The following is a 14,963-nucleotide window of genomic DNA, read 5'->3' as shown; positions in this document are numbered from 1 at the left end:
TGGGCTACTGGAACAAGACGGAAATGGGCGAGAGGTGAAAACATGGATCTGTTGGAATGCTACTACTCAAGTAATCCTAGTCAGAGGGGCTACATGCAAAGACTGTGGGAGGAATGGTTAGCTCGACATCCCCAGTCAACACTATCTGCCAAACAACTAGTAGCTCAGTTTTCTAACATCCGCAAACGGCAACTGCTGTCACAACTGGAGATTGAGGAGGTACAACACAAATGTTACAACAAGGGGGAGGAGCCAGGACGCCAGGTCAGAGGGGAGTTAACTACAACTACCCTCCCAGAAACTGGGTATGTAGCCCCAGTAATGAACGTACCGTCAAAGCTGAATGAAGCAGCAAGTGTCCTCGTGGCTGTAATGAACACCAGACAACCCCGACGCCAACTACAACGGCTGACTGAAGTACCATCAGAAAGTCTAATTGAAGATGTGAATGCAGCATTGAGAACGATCCCTACCAACACCATAACAGGAACCAATGAGCTAATATACAACTCGGCATCAGTGATCCTTGACGCACTCGAAATTGCCAAACAAAGGCTCCAAGCCTTGGCCAGCCGCCTAAAGAGATACACGAGAGAGAATGAAGCCAGGAGGATTAACCGGCTCTTCGCCACCCAACCAGCTAGAGTGTACTCTCAATGTAAGGGTAATAACAACAGAGCTGACCCACCCAGGCTGGAGACTGAACAATACTGGAAAGGCATATGGGAAAGGGAGGCGTCCCACAACAGCAATGCACAGTGGCTAACCTCTCTACGAGAGGACCACAGCAACCTCCCTGAACAAGCCCCGGTAACCATCACTGTGGCAGATGTCCAAGAAAGAGTCTCGGGTATGAAAAACTGGACAGCACCAGGACCTGACATGATCCATGCCTACTGGCTTAAGAAACTCACTGCCCTCCATGAGCGACTGGCAGCTCAACTGAACCAGCTGCTACAAAATGGGACTCACCCTGAATGGTTAACTGAAGGGTGCACAATCCTGATCCAGAAGTCCCATCCAACTATTGGCCAATAACCTGTCTCTCTACAACATGGAAGCTCATGTCAGGCTAAGATAAGCGGGCACATGGATAAATACATGAGCACGGCGCAGAAGGGCATCGGCATAAATAGCAGAGGAGCCAAACACCAACTCCTTGTAGACCACACAGTCGTCCGAGACTGCAAAACCTGACACACCAACTTGTGTACCGCTTGGATTGATTACAAGAAAGCCTATGACTCAATGCCACACACTTGGATCATTGAATGCTTAGAGATGTACAACATCAATAGGACTCTAAGAGCCTTCATTGCAAACTCGATGGGGCTGTGGAAAACCACCCTTGAAGCCAACTGCAAACCACTTGCACAAGTGTCCATCAAATGTGGCATATACCAAAGAGATGCTCTGTCCCCACTGCTGTTCTGCAAAGGCCTGAACCCTCTCAGCCAAATCATCAACAAGACTGGCTACGGATACCGACTCAAGAATGGGGCCACGATCAGTCACCTCCTCTACATGGATAACATCAAGCTGTACGCCAAGAGCGAGCGAGACATCGACTCACTGATCCACACCACCAGGATCTACAGCACTGACATTGGGATGTCATTCGGACTAGAGAAGTGTGGTCGGATGGTTACAAAGAGAGGGAAGGTCGTCCACACAGAAGGGGTCTCACTCCCAGAAGGAACAATAGCAGACATAGAGCACAGCTACAAGTACCTGGGAATACCACAAGCAAATGGCAACCTCGATGAGGTCACAAGGAAAGGAGCCACAGCCAAATACCTCCAACGAATAAGGCAAGTCCTGAGAAGCCAGCTTAATGGCAAGAACAAGATCCGTGCAATAAACAGCTATGCCTTACCAGTAATCAGATACCCTGCCGGAATAATTAGCTGGCCAATGGAAGAGATGAAGGCCACGGATGTTAAGACTCGGAAGCTACTAACCATGCATGGAGGGTTCCACCCCAAATCCAACATCCTGAGACTGTACACGAGCCGTAAGGAAGGAGGCAGAGGACTAGTGAGTGTGAGAGCCACTGTCTAGGACGAAACATCCAAGATCCATAAATACATCAAGGACAAAGCCTCAATGGACGATGTGCTCAGCGAATGTCTCAGGCAATGGGGAACAGAAGACAAGGTGCTGGAGGTACCATCATGGGAGGACAAGCCCCTACATGGGATGTACCACCGACAAATAACTGAAGTGGCTGATATCAGGAAATCCTACCAATGGCTGGAAAAAGCTGGACTCAAGGACAGCACAGAGGCTCTCATCCTGGCCGCCCAGGAACAGGCCCTAAACACCAGAGCAATAGAGGCTCAGATCTACCACACCAGACAAGACCCAAGGTGTAGGTTGTGCAAGGAGGCCCCTGAGACAGTCCAGCACATAATAGCAGGGTGCAAGATGCTGGCAGGGAAAGCGTACATGGAACGACATAACCAAGTGGCGGGCATAGTGTACAGGAACATCTGTGCAGAATATGGACTGGAAGCCCCGAGATCAAAGTGGGGAACACCCCCAAAAGTGGTGGAGAATGACCGAGCTAAGATCCTGTGGGACTTCCAGATCCAGACAGACAAGATGGTGATGGAGAACCAACCGGACATTGTGGTGGTGGATAAAGAACAGAGGAAAGCCGTTGTGGTGGATGTAGCAATACCAAGTGACTACAACATCAGGAAAAAGGAGAAATTGGAGAAATACCAGGGCCTCAGGGAGGAACTGGAAAAGACCTGGAAGGTGAAGACCACAGTGGTGCCTGTGGTCATCGGGGCCCTCGGGGCAGTCACCCCCAAACTGGAGCAGTGGCTCAAACAGATCCCAGGAACAACATCAGACATCTCAGTCCAGAAATGTGCAGTTCTAGGCACAGCCAAGATACTGGAGGAGAACCTGAAGCTCCCAGGCCTCTGGTAGAGGACCCGAGCTCAGAGGATGAAACAGACCACCCGCGGAATTGTAATTTTATATATATATATGTATATATATATGCTTCTCTCTATAAATATATATAAATCTATATATAGATATGTACGTCTATCTATCTAACGATAGATAGATAGATATCTATATAAGATTGATATCTATAGATTCTATCTATCTAGATAGTGTAGATAGTGTAGGAACTATCTACACTACAAGTTCCAGTGTAGATAGTTCCTACACTGGAACAGTAGGAAGTTCCAGTGTGGAAAACTGGAACTTCCTACTGATTGTTTCCAATTGTATAAAAAATAATTTTTTATACAATTAAATTTAGCAAAAAACTCTGGCTGTGATTCTTCCTGTTGATCCCGCGTTCTCTCGCGTGGCCACATGTGGGGACAGAAACACAACAATGCATGTTGACGTCACAGAATTACAGAATTTAATCCAATCAGAAGAAAGTATTAGATAGAACAGGAAACTGGAGAAACACAGATACAAACATTGTTACCCGAGACAAGAAGACAGAGAAATATCAAGGACGTCTTTGGAGAAAGAGCTGGTGCAGAAGTCAAATAAATCAGCTTTTTCTGAATTGTTTCCCTTGTGCACAAACTTTTATACCTGTAGGCGTGTTTTCCTCTTCATGTATTCAAATAAGGCGTATCTCTAGTTGACCAACTGGAAGGCATCTCTGGCCCTTTTAAATTTAGAAAGTTCCTGCAATTTGTTCACAAGATCAAACACCTTTTGTTAAATAAGGTGGAAGCAGACTCTCTGAATTAATGGTGGTTTATGTCTTTCACAGATCAGTGAGAAAACCTGGAACTTCCTACTGATTGTTTCCAGACAGACAAAGAGCAGATCAGAGATAATAGCAAACAATCTGCTTTAACTACAGTAAAATAAAGGTCATAAATTTATACATTTTAAAACTATATTAGACTATTTCAATCAAGTCATGATAAACTTTAAAACTAACTTATTTAAAATTTATTTTCTTAACACTATCCGGCTCTACAGCCATCTGGACCAAGAGAAACCAGAACCTCACAGGTAGCTGTGAGGTTCTGGTTTCTCTCCTGCTCTGCCAGGAACAAACCTTTAAAACTGTAGGCTCATGTAATTTTTTTACACGTTTGCTGCATAATCAGCAGACAGTACATCAACAATGTGAATATAATTCTTCAGACCACCTCCGAAATCAAAGCACAGTTGAACAGGTTATACACATTACGTCAGGGTCAGGCTGCATGTCCTTTATTAGCAGGATTCAATTATTGTGGAGAGAAGTGAAAAAACATTGCTATCTTAAAACATTTCTTGAAATGAGACACATTTTTTCTTGTTCTAAGTCTTTATTGAAGTTCAAAACAAAATGTACACATTGTACAACAGCGGAGAATCTGAAGAATTAAAAGAAGTAGCCCACACTTAGGTTTGATTTGGAACATGATAGGGTGACGGTGACGTCATCGGCCAAAATTATAACTTTTAATATCTCAGAAACCAAAACTGCACAAAGGAAAATTTTAACGGCACAAACCTGCACAAACGGAGCACTAACCATTCAGACTATTTGCTGGATTTTTTGACGTGGGTGGGGTGTCAGCTTCACGCAGCTCTCTCTCTCAGCTGGATGTTTTGGTTTGCTGTAGTTTCTTCTGACTGCCGCCAGGGGGCAGCAGTGAGAGCTCCTGGAGATTTTCTGTGCATTTTATCTCTTATTTTTACATTTTTCTTCTTTAATTTATATTTTTGTGTTGGAATCAGTGATGACGAATAAAAACAGCAGAACCCGGATGTCGTTCAGCTTCAGGATGACTTTTAGTTTCTTTATTTTCTGTTTTTAGTCAGAAAATCATCTTCCTCTGCCTGCTTCATCACTTCCTGTTTACATTTTCTTCCTGTTTTTCAGTCATTTTCTCTCCTGCGTGATTCATTGGCATGTTCTCTCTTTTTTTCCTGTTTTGTGATAATTTAACTTTCTGTTTCGTTATTTTTATTTATTTTGTCATAATTTCCTTTTTTGTTTCTGTGCTTTTCTTCCCTTTCGTTTTCCTTATTATCTCATCCCTCCATTTCTTCTCTCCTCCGTTCTTCAGCGGTTGTCTTTTATTTTTTACACCATCGGTTCATTTGCAGGTTTCAGATTTATTTTATTTTCTGCTGCCACAGAAACTCAGAATTTAATGTTTGGTTGATTTTGTTTCTGTTTTTATGACACTAATAAATCTAATAATCCATGAAAGTCTGTTTATTTGTACCTGAACGTTGTTAAAACAACCACCTTGTGTTTAAGACTGGAGCTGGTGTCCCACAGCAGTGTGTGACCAGTATTATTATTTCTAATAAGTAAAGAAATAATTTTTTTTCCCACATTTTTCCTCTGATTTTAATATTTTTAATCTTTTATTCATTTTTCCAGCTCCCATCCTAAAGTTTCTTACTTCCTGGTTCAGTTTCTGATTCTGCTTCCTGTTTTGTCCTGATTCAGTCGTTTTCCCCTCCAGCTTCCTGTCGTCTCAGCACCTGTCCTCCGCCTGTCCTCCGCCTGTCCTCCGCCTGTCCTCCGCCTGTCCTCCGCCTGTCCTCCACCTGTCCTCCACCTGTCCTCCGCCTGTCCTCCGCCTGTCTTCCACCTGTCCTCCGCCTGTCCTCCACCTGTCCTCCGCCTGTCCTCCGCCTGTCCTCCGCCTGTCCTCCACCTGTCCTCCGCCTGTCCTCCGCCTGTCCTCCGCCTGTCCTCCGCCTGTCCTCCGCCTGTCCTCCACCTGTCCTCCGCCTGTCCTCCACCTGTCCTCCGCCTGTCCTCCGCCTGTCTTCCACCTGTCCTCCGCCTGTCCTCCACCTGTCCTCCGCCTGTCCTCCGCCTGTCCTCCGCCTGTCCTCCACCTGTCCTCCGCCTGTCCTCCGCCTGTCCTCCGCCTGTCCTCCGCCTGTCCTCCGCCTGTCCTCCACCTGTCCTCCGCCTGTCCTCCGCCTGTCCTCCGCCTGTCCTCCGCCTGTCCTCCGCCTGTCCTCCGCCTGTCCTCCGCCTGTCTTCCACCTGTCCTCCGCCTGTCCTCCGCCTGTCCTCCGCCTGTCCTCCGCCTGTCTTCCACCTGTCCTCCGCCTGTCCTCCACCTGTCCTCCACCTGTCCTCCGCCTGTCCTCCGCCTGTCCTCCGCCTGTCCTCCACCTGTCCTCCACCTGTCCTCCGCCTGTCCTCCACCTGTCCTCCGCCTGTCTTCCGCCTGTCCTCCGCCTGTCCTCCGCCTGTCCTCCGCCTGTCCTCCGCCTGTCCTCCGCCTGTCCTCCGCCTGTCCTCCGCCTGTCCTCCGCCTGTCCTCCACCTGTCCTCCGCCTGTCCTCCGCCTGTCCTCCACCTGTCCTCCGCCTGTCCTCCACCTGTCCTCCGCCTGCTCTCCGCCTCTCTCCGTCCTGCTGCGTTTATGGCTGAGCTCGTCGCCGTGCCGACGGGAAACCATCCATCATCCCAACATGCTGAAAAAGCCTGACGCTGTACAGAAACAGAACCGTCTCCAGTTTGTTTTCCTTCCTGTGATCCAGATTTCACCTCGTTAGCTCTGAAGCTACTCGAGACATTTTTTGGACTTTAGCTGCTTTTTCACTTAAATTATTATTATTTGAGTATTTAAGCCTGTGACCTCTGACCTCCGAGTGATTCAATCACATTCCCACCAGAATATTAATCGATCGTCAGCTTTCAAAACAGCAGTGAAAAAGATAAATTATCTGTAGAAACACAATCATCATCAGAAACAGCCAATCACAGCCAGGCGGTGGGTCTTAGTGCTGTCAATCACCTCATGTACGCGCTGCTCAGACCCCTCTGCTCTCTGCTATGTTACAGTTGCTTCCCCACTAACTTGTCATGAATGCTAGGCTAGTTAGCCACCGATGTAAACAGTTTCCTGCAGTGGTAAGTTGTTTCTCTACCAGGTTTAGCAGTGAGTATGTCAGCTTGATTGACAGCACGAAGCCCCTCCCCTTGGCTTCTTCAGCCACAGCAGCTCCGGCCGGCAGTGGAAGAAATCGATCCTTTCACAGATTATCTGCCTCTCGGTGACGGATTTAACAAACATGGAACAAAAGAACACTTTTTAAATATTTTTGATTAAAATATAAGTAGCGTACTGTCGCTTTAACAGGAAGAGGGGCCCTAAATCCTGCCCTGCCCAGGGCCCCGAGCAGCCTCTGGCCAGCCCTGGTCAACCTGTCCTGAACTGGACTGGAGGAAAAGAAGCTGGTGGAAACGGTTTGACTGGTTTTATGAAAATGTCTGCGCATGCGCAGTCTGGGTTTGGAACGGACGGGCATCACTGACCTCTAACCCCGAGTCTATCATGATTTAGTCACCCTAAAACTCTTCCGGTGGTGACGTCACTCCTGTCTCGGGCTGCAGCAGAAAGGCGCGTGCAAATAGAGAGAGAGAGCGAGAGAGAGAGAGAGAGAGAGAGAGAGAGAGAGAGAGCGGCACGCGGACTGGACCAGGTGAACGCACGAGCCCGGACGTCCGCAGGAGGGAGGACTGGAAGACGGAAAAAGGACAGGAGAAGAAGAAGGAGGAGGAAAAACACCGCGCCTTGTTCCTCCTCCTCATCCTCCTCTTCCTCCTCCGCAGCGGACTCGTTCCCCAGAACCGACGCCTGTTGGTGGGATCAGCTGACCGGGAAGGAAGCAGCAGCAGGCCGGAGGAAGAACCGCCGGAGATGGAGAAAGAGAAGGAGAAGGCGGCAGGTAGGAGGGAGGATGGAGGGATGGATGGATGGAGGGATGGAGGGATGGAGGGATGGATGGAGGGATGGAGGGATGGATGGATGGTGCTGCAGTATCCTGCTGCTCCATCCTGATTGCAGCTGCTGGGGTGTTAGGTGTGGTTATTATGGGATGGGGTGCAGACTGTTTGTTTTCAACCCAGAAACTGATGCAGCAGAACCTGCAGAGACGGAGACGGGGAGGTCTGGGAGGTCTGGGAGGACTGGGAGTAACTGGGAGGTCTGGGAGGACTGGGAGTAACTGGGAGGTCTGGGAGTAACTGGGAGGTCTGTGTGCAGACCGGTGGCCGATGGGACAGCAGGCTCTGGTCCAGCCTCTGGCCTCATCTGGTGAAATCTTGAGGTGAACTCAGATCTGCGCCAGTCATCGGGCCGCCGTCGCTTCGCTCCTGTTCAAACCTCAGAAACTTCATTCAGCCAAACACGGAGATTTCCCACCAAACCTCCTGGATTCTGGTTGGTTCTGAACTGCAGTGGTGAAAACAACCTCAGAATGATCATTATTAATAATAATGATCATAAGCAGCAGCTGTATGTCCATTATTCTCTCTAGATTAAATGATTTGCTTCTTGAAAAGCTTTTCCTTCAAAGTAACTTTCCTCAGGGTGACGTGGAGCCTGTTGTTTGGGTCGGTGATGCTTCCTGCCTGCCGTCCATCGTCTCTGAAACAGATTCGCAGCTATTTGCCGTTTCCGCCCGAGAGCAGATTTTATTTAAAAATGTTTAAAACTGTCGGACGTTTGAGCTGATTTTCCAACAGACGGTTCTTTAGTGTTGGTTCCCAGAAATCCGTCCTCCCGGGGACAGATTGGTGACGGGGTGTGAGGAGAAGATGAAAGCGTAGCAGCAGATGACGGACGGAGCCGCTGACCGACCGCCGGGCCGACAGATGGTCGGAGACCGTCGTCCTGGGACCGGAAGCGGCCGAGCCAAACTGGAAACATGGCCGCAGTCAGGAACGGTTGTCATGACGTCCAGAGTCTGCGTGGCTCGTGTGTTGCTCCATGTTTCCGGTTCAGATGTGACGGGGCCTGAGCAGTCAGCCCTGAGGCGCTCCAGGGGAAACCACTGCGGCCGGAGAGAGGCGGACGTTTGGCGGCCATCTTGACTGAGACATTAAGTGTCATTGAGTATTCTCAGACAGACAAAGGGCCTGCACAGTTTAATGCTGGGATCAAATCAGTGCAGTCAAGCTAACGTGTCATTTTAAAGGGAAAAGTTGCTAATTAAGTCAAACTTAAAGTCATTTATGGAATATTTCATCTGAAAACTCATTCTTACTAAATCAAATTTAGATTCTACTGTAAAAGATCAGACACGCTTTCACTAAAATGCTAATATTGTGCTAATATGCTAAAAGAGAAGCTAACTTTTCCTTTGGTGGTTTTGCTAACTTTGAAAAGCGCACTTAGCTTCCAGATTTCAACTCTTACTTACTCGGCTGTTTTGTAAACTTTGAGTTGAGTAAAATTCAACATCTGTGTTGAAGTTTTGGTTATGGGCTGTAATAGTTTATATTCATGATCTAAATCTTTCTCCTCTTTTTCCCCAATGATTTTACTTCAAACAAGAACAAAATAAAACGAAAGAACAAGATTTTAACACAAGCAGAAAATCTAACGGTGTTGCAGATCTGCTAACGCTAAACACCAACGCTGCCTTTAGCGGAAGCTAACATTAAAATGCTTCACTGACACAATAGTTATCAGAAGCTAATGCTAAAGCGCTAGCTTCAGTTTAGCTGCAGCCTCCCAGCACCAGGTTAACGTTATACTTCACATGTTCTCCTGGTCATGACTGGCGCCTCACGGTTAGCGCAGCTAGCTCTTTAGCTCTTTAGCTGTGGAACATTTCTTGTCTGTTCTGCTCACTGGACTCATTCTGATTGGCTGGTTGGGATTTCAAAACACTGATATAAAGACCAGGAAATCTGCAGAGAGCAGAAATGAAGCGAAGCTCCTCCCTGTTTTCTGTCTGTTAGCATTTAAACGTTTCAGCGGTGGCATAATGAACAGGGTTCCTTCGATGATCAGTAAATGGATCCAGTTCTCCTTTGGGACGAGGAAGACTCCATTAAACCGCCTGCAGACATCAGAGCCGTGAAGAGCTGGAATCAGCCCTGAGGTCTGCAGACCTTCAGCCTGAAACTGATTTTTATCCTTTTCCATCCAGAAGTGATCAGCAGCAGAAGAACTCGGATGTCCTCCGTTTCCAGACGCCCAGCAGGGGTTTTTTTATCGTCACAGATGTATTTTCAGCCAGCAGGAGGCTATTTTTATCCTGTTTCCAGATAATTTTAGACGGTTTGATGTAAGCAGAGTTTATTCTGGGTGGATCCGGGCCCTGATTGGACCCGGCTGGGCCGTCCGGACTGCAGAGGAGAGGAGATTTAAAGCTGCCATGAGTCAGCTCGCTGCTGCTCAGAGTGAATCTGCAGCTTTCAGCCGACCAGAACCAGAACCAGAACGCTGCAGGTTTGTTTGTGTTCATCAGAGAAACGCTGAATGTCTGAGGATTATTCCCACCTGCTGGATAATCCTCACATTCAGGCCCGAAACCTCAGAATAAGCCGTGTGACTGACAGGGGGCGGTGCATAAAGGGGCGGGGCCTAAAGGGGCTGGGCACAAAGAGGCGGGGCCTAATGGGGCGGGGCCTAAAGGGGCGCTGCCATCCCTCAGGGGATGCCGGTGTGTTTGTTTACTCGGATCAGAGCGCGGTATCGACCCGCCGGTCGGTTTCACTGGACACCAGGGAATTCTTTGATCCAGCAGAAACCTGAGACAAAAACACCTGAGGCTTCCTGTCGGCGCTCCGCCAGAACCACGGACTGGGTCAGAACCAGAGTCTGGGTTGAAACCACAGACTGGATCAGAACCAGAGTCTGGATCAGAACCACAGACTGGGTCAGAACCAGAGTCTGAATCAGAACCAGAGTCTGAATCAGAACCAGAGTCTGGATCAGAACCAGAGTCTGGGTTGAAACCACAGACTGGATCAGAACCACAGACTGGGTCAGAACCAGAGTCTGGATCAGAACCAGAGTCTGGGTTGAAACCACAGACTGGATCAGAACCACAGACTGGGTCAGAACCAGAGTCTGGATCAGAACCAGAGTCTGGATCAGATCCGGACTCTGTGTCACAGAGAACACGCAGCAGAACCAGACGGATCCGGACCGGTCCGTCGTGTTCTGGTCAAACTCGCCCTGTAAAGATAAAAATGTAAATGTTCTGGTGAAACACCGGCAGCTGGGAAACGTTGAGTCGTCGTTACGTTGAAATGATGCTGGAGTCCATGTTTCACTGTAAAACTAAATGTTTTGACTTAATGGAAAAAACACAAACGCTAAAATTAACATGAAAACAAGCCATGAAATGAGCGTAGAAATGTATAAATTACCGTTTTCACCTCACATCAAATCAGCAGCTTTATGGATTTTTACGGTTTATTACCGTCAAATACACAAATATTTTTTACAGTGCACCTTCACCGTGAAGTGGAAGGAGAAACTGAGAAGTGTGGCCTGTTTTTGTTTATGTTCTGCTCTGTTGCTCATTCATATGCTGATGACAGGAGCAGGTTTCCTATTGGCTCCTGCTCCACCGCCGGCCGCCCCAGTGCATGCTGGTCCCGCTGGCCGCCCCAGTGCATGCTGGTCCCGCCGGCCGCCCCAGTGCATGCTGGTCCCGCCGGCTGCCCCAGTGCATGCTGGTCCCTCAGCTGCAGCTTTGCTAGTTTCTCCTGCCTCATATAAACATTTACTATTAATTAAGCTACAAGCCTTTGGAAATAAAACTAAAATATCAACTAATTCGAGCCAAATTTCAGTCCTGCCAGTTTTTGGTTCTGTTTTTGGGAGAATTCACACAAAATCAACAGATTATTTTGTTCTGATGCAAATTTTCCACAAAAATGTTCAAAAATATTAATTATAATTCATGCTGCGTACATGATGGATGGATGGATGGATGGATGGATGCTCTTAATGTCCCGACCCAGTCCGACCCGACCCGACCCAGTCCCACTATACAGCAGAAATCTCTCACATCCTGAGTTCAACTTCACAATCAACATTTATTTCTTTTTATTTGCGAAAATCATTATTTACAACTTTAAGTGGATAAAAAGTCAAAATCTTTTAAAAAAATGTTCTGAGGTTGAGATCTGGGAACTTTCCATTCCTATGAATGTTTTGGTCCTGAACCAGTTCCTCCTCTGTCTGGTCCGGTTCTCCGGTTCAGTACTTCGGTTCTTGGAGTCAGGATCCAGTTTGACCTTTGCCGACCTCCTGCCTGTGTTGGGCTTCGTCACAGAAACATCGTCTGACTTCATATTTTCACCATGTTATTCATTCAATTGTACATTTCAGGTCCACACTAAACATTTAGTTAACAGCTTAAATTAGCTAAATATTTAGCTCCAACCAGCTCAAAGCTAAATATTTAGCTAATATACAAAATTACTAGCTAGCTTTAACTTTCAAAATAAAAGCTGGGTTTTGTGAAGTGCAGTCTGAACTCTGGTGAGTTGGTGCAGACCCCGTTGCTGTCGGTCTGTTGCTCAACGCCTGAGTTGCCTTGAAAAGACTCAAAGTTTTAACTGAAAAGCAGTTTATAAAGTTAGCAAGCTAAGTCTTAGCTAGCAAGACTTCGCTTGCTCACCTAATAATTAGTTTGAAGAAAAATGTTTAGCTTCAGGTAAACATTTAGTTTTTCAGCTAAATATTTAGATGCTAATTAAATATTTATTTAACAAGATTTAACCTGCTAACTATTTAGTTTGAATCTAAACACTTAGCCCACTAGCTAAACATTTAGTTTGGAAACCAAATATTTGACTTGTAGCTAAATAGCTTACAAACTATTTAGCTTAGTTTGCTAGCTAAACATTTAGTTTGAAACGGTGATATTTGTAAAGATGAACATCATATAAACCCCCATCGGCTGTCGGATGTATTAGAAGGTTTTCTCCTGGTTCTGTTATGGTTGTTGGTTGTTTTGGTTGTTTGGTTCTTTCAGTTGTTGGTTGTTTGGTTCTTTCAGTTGGTTGTTTGGTTGTTTTGGCTGTTTGGTTCTTTCAGTTGTTGGTTGTTTTGGCTGTTTGGTTCTTTCAGTTGTTGGTTGTTTTGGTTGTTTGGTACTTTCAGTTGTTGGTTGTTTTGGTTGTTTGGTTCTTTCAGTTGGTTGTTTGGTTCTTTCAGTTGGTTGTTTTGGTTGTTTGGTTCTTTCAGTTGTTGGTTGTTTTGGTTGTTTGGTTCTTTCAGTTGTTGGTTGTTTTGGTTGTTTGGTTCTTTCAGTTGTTGGTTGTTTGGTTCTTTCAGTTGGTTGTTTTGGTTGTTTGGTTCTTTCAGTTGGTTGTTTTGGTTGTTTGGTTCTTTCAGTTGTTGGTTGTTTTGGTTGTTTGGTTCTTTCAGTTGTTGGTTGTTTTGGTTGTTTGGTTCTTTCAGTTGGTTGTTTTGGTTGTTTGGTTCTTTCAGTTGTTGGTTGTTTTGGTTGTTTGGTTCTTTCAGTTGTTGGTTGTTTTGGTTGTTTGGTTCTTTCAGTTGGTTGTTTTGGTTGTTTGGTTCTATCAGTTGTTGGTTGTTTTGGTTGTTTGGTTCTTTCAGTTGGTTGTTTGGTTCTTTCAGTTGGTTGTTTGGTTCTTTCAGTTGTTGGTTGTTTTGGTTGTTTGGTTCTTTCAGTTGGTTGTTTTGGTTGTTTGGTTCTTTCAGTTGGTTGTTTTGGTTGTTTGGTTCTTTCAGTTGGTTGTTTGGTTCTTTCAGTTGTTGGTTGTTTTGGTTGTTTGGTTCTTTCAGTTGGTTGTTTGGTTCTTTCAGTTGTTGGTTGTTTTGGTTGTTTGGTTTTTTCAGTTGTTGGTTGTTTGGTTCCTTCAGTTGGTTGTTTTGGTTCTTTCAGTTGGTTGTTTGGTTCTTTCAGTTGGTTGTTTGGTTCTTTCAGTTGTTGGTTGTTTTGGTTGTTTGGTTCTTTCAGTTGGTTGTTTTGGCTGTTTGGTTCTTTCAGTTGTTGGTTGTTTTGGTTGTTTGGTTCTTTCAGTTGGTTGTTTTGGCTGTTTGGTTCTTTCAGTTGTTGGTTGTTTTGGTTGTTTGGTTCTTTCAGTTGTTGGTTGTTTTGGTTGTTTGGTTCTTTCAGTTGGTTGTTTTGGTTGTTTGGTTCTTTCAGTTGGTTGTTTGGTTCTTTCAGTTGTTGGTTGTTTTGGTTGTTTGGTTCTTTCAGTTGGTTGTTTGGTTCTTTCAGTTGGTTGTTTTGGTTGTTTGGTTCTTTCAGTTGTTGGTTGTTTTGGTTGTTTGGTTCTTTCAGTTGTTGGTTGTTTTGGTTGTTTGGTTCTTTCAGTTGGTTGTTTTGGTTGTTTGGTTCTTTCAGTTGTTGGTTGTTTGGTTCTTTCAGTTGGTTGTTTTGGTTGTTTGGTTCTTTCAGTTGGTTGTTTTGGTTGTTTGGTTCTTTCAGTTGTTGGTTGTTTTGGTTGTTTGGTTCTTTCAGTTGTTGGTTGTTTTGGTTGTTTGGTTCTTTCAGTTGGTTGTTTTGGTTGTTTGGTTCTTTCAGTTGTTGGTTGTTTTGGTTGTTTGGTTCTTTCAGTTGTTGGTTGTTTTGGTTGTTTGGTTCTTTCAGTTGGTTGTTTTGGTTGTTTGGTTCTATCAGTTGTTGGTTGTTTTGGTTGTTTGGTTCTTTCAGTTGGTTGTTTGGTTCTTTCAGTTGGTTGTTTGGTTCTTTCAGTTGTTGGTTGTTTTGGTTGTTTGGTTCTTTCAGTTGGTTGTTTTGGTTGTTTGGTTCTTTCAGTTGGTTGTTTTGGTTGTTTGGTTCTTTCAGTTGGTTGTTTGGTTCTTTCAGTTGTTGGTTGTTTTGGTTGTTTGGTTCTTTCAGTTGGTTGTTTGGTTCTTTCAGTTGTTGGTTGTTTTGGTTGTTTGGTTCTTTCAGTTGGTTGTTTTGGCTGTTTGGTTCTTTCAGTTGTTGGTTGTTTTGGTTGTTTGGTTCTTTCAGTTGTTGGTTGTTTTGGTTGTTTGGTTCTTTCAGTTGGTTGTTTTGGCTGTTTGGTTCTTTCAGTTGTTGGTTGTTTTGGTTGTTTGGTTCTTTCAGTTGTTGGTTGTTTTGGTTGTTTGGTTCTTTCAGTTGGTTGTTTTGGTTGTTTGGTTCTTTCAGTTGGTTGTTTGGTTCTTTCAGTTGTTGGTTGTTTTGGTTGTTTGGTTCTTTCAGTTGGTTGTTTGGTTCTTTCAGTTGGTTGTTTTGGTTGTTTGGTT

The 14,963-nt window shown here is 45.5% G+C and overlaps 1 protein-coding gene across 1 annotated transcript in view; it reads left to right on the top strand.

Annotated features, from left to right (window-relative positions):
• Window positions 1-7,408: 7,408 nt before the first annotated feature.
• LOC103460077 (fibroblast growth factor 12) overlaps window positions 7,409-14,963 on the top strand; it is a 54,532-nt gene continuing 46,977 nt past the window's right edge. The window contains exon 1 of the mRNA XM_081614177.1: window positions 7,409-7,692. Within this exon, the coding sequence (XP_081470303.1) occupies window positions 7,665-7,692 (28 nt within the window). The 5' untranslated portion in view covers window positions 7,409-7,664. The remainder of the gene's footprint in view (window positions 7,693-14,963) is intronic.

This window comes from Poecilia reticulata, chromosome 13, assembly GCF_904066995.2.
Source record: "Poecilia reticulata chromosome 13, P_reticulata-male-v2, whole genome shotgun sequence".
Classification (NCBI taxonomy): Eukaryota; Metazoa; Chordata; class Actinopteri; order Cyprinodontiformes; family Poeciliidae; genus Poecilia; species Poecilia reticulata.
The sequence above is the reverse complement of the archived record's forward strand: the minus strand, read 5'-3'. Positions and strand labels throughout refer to the sequence as shown.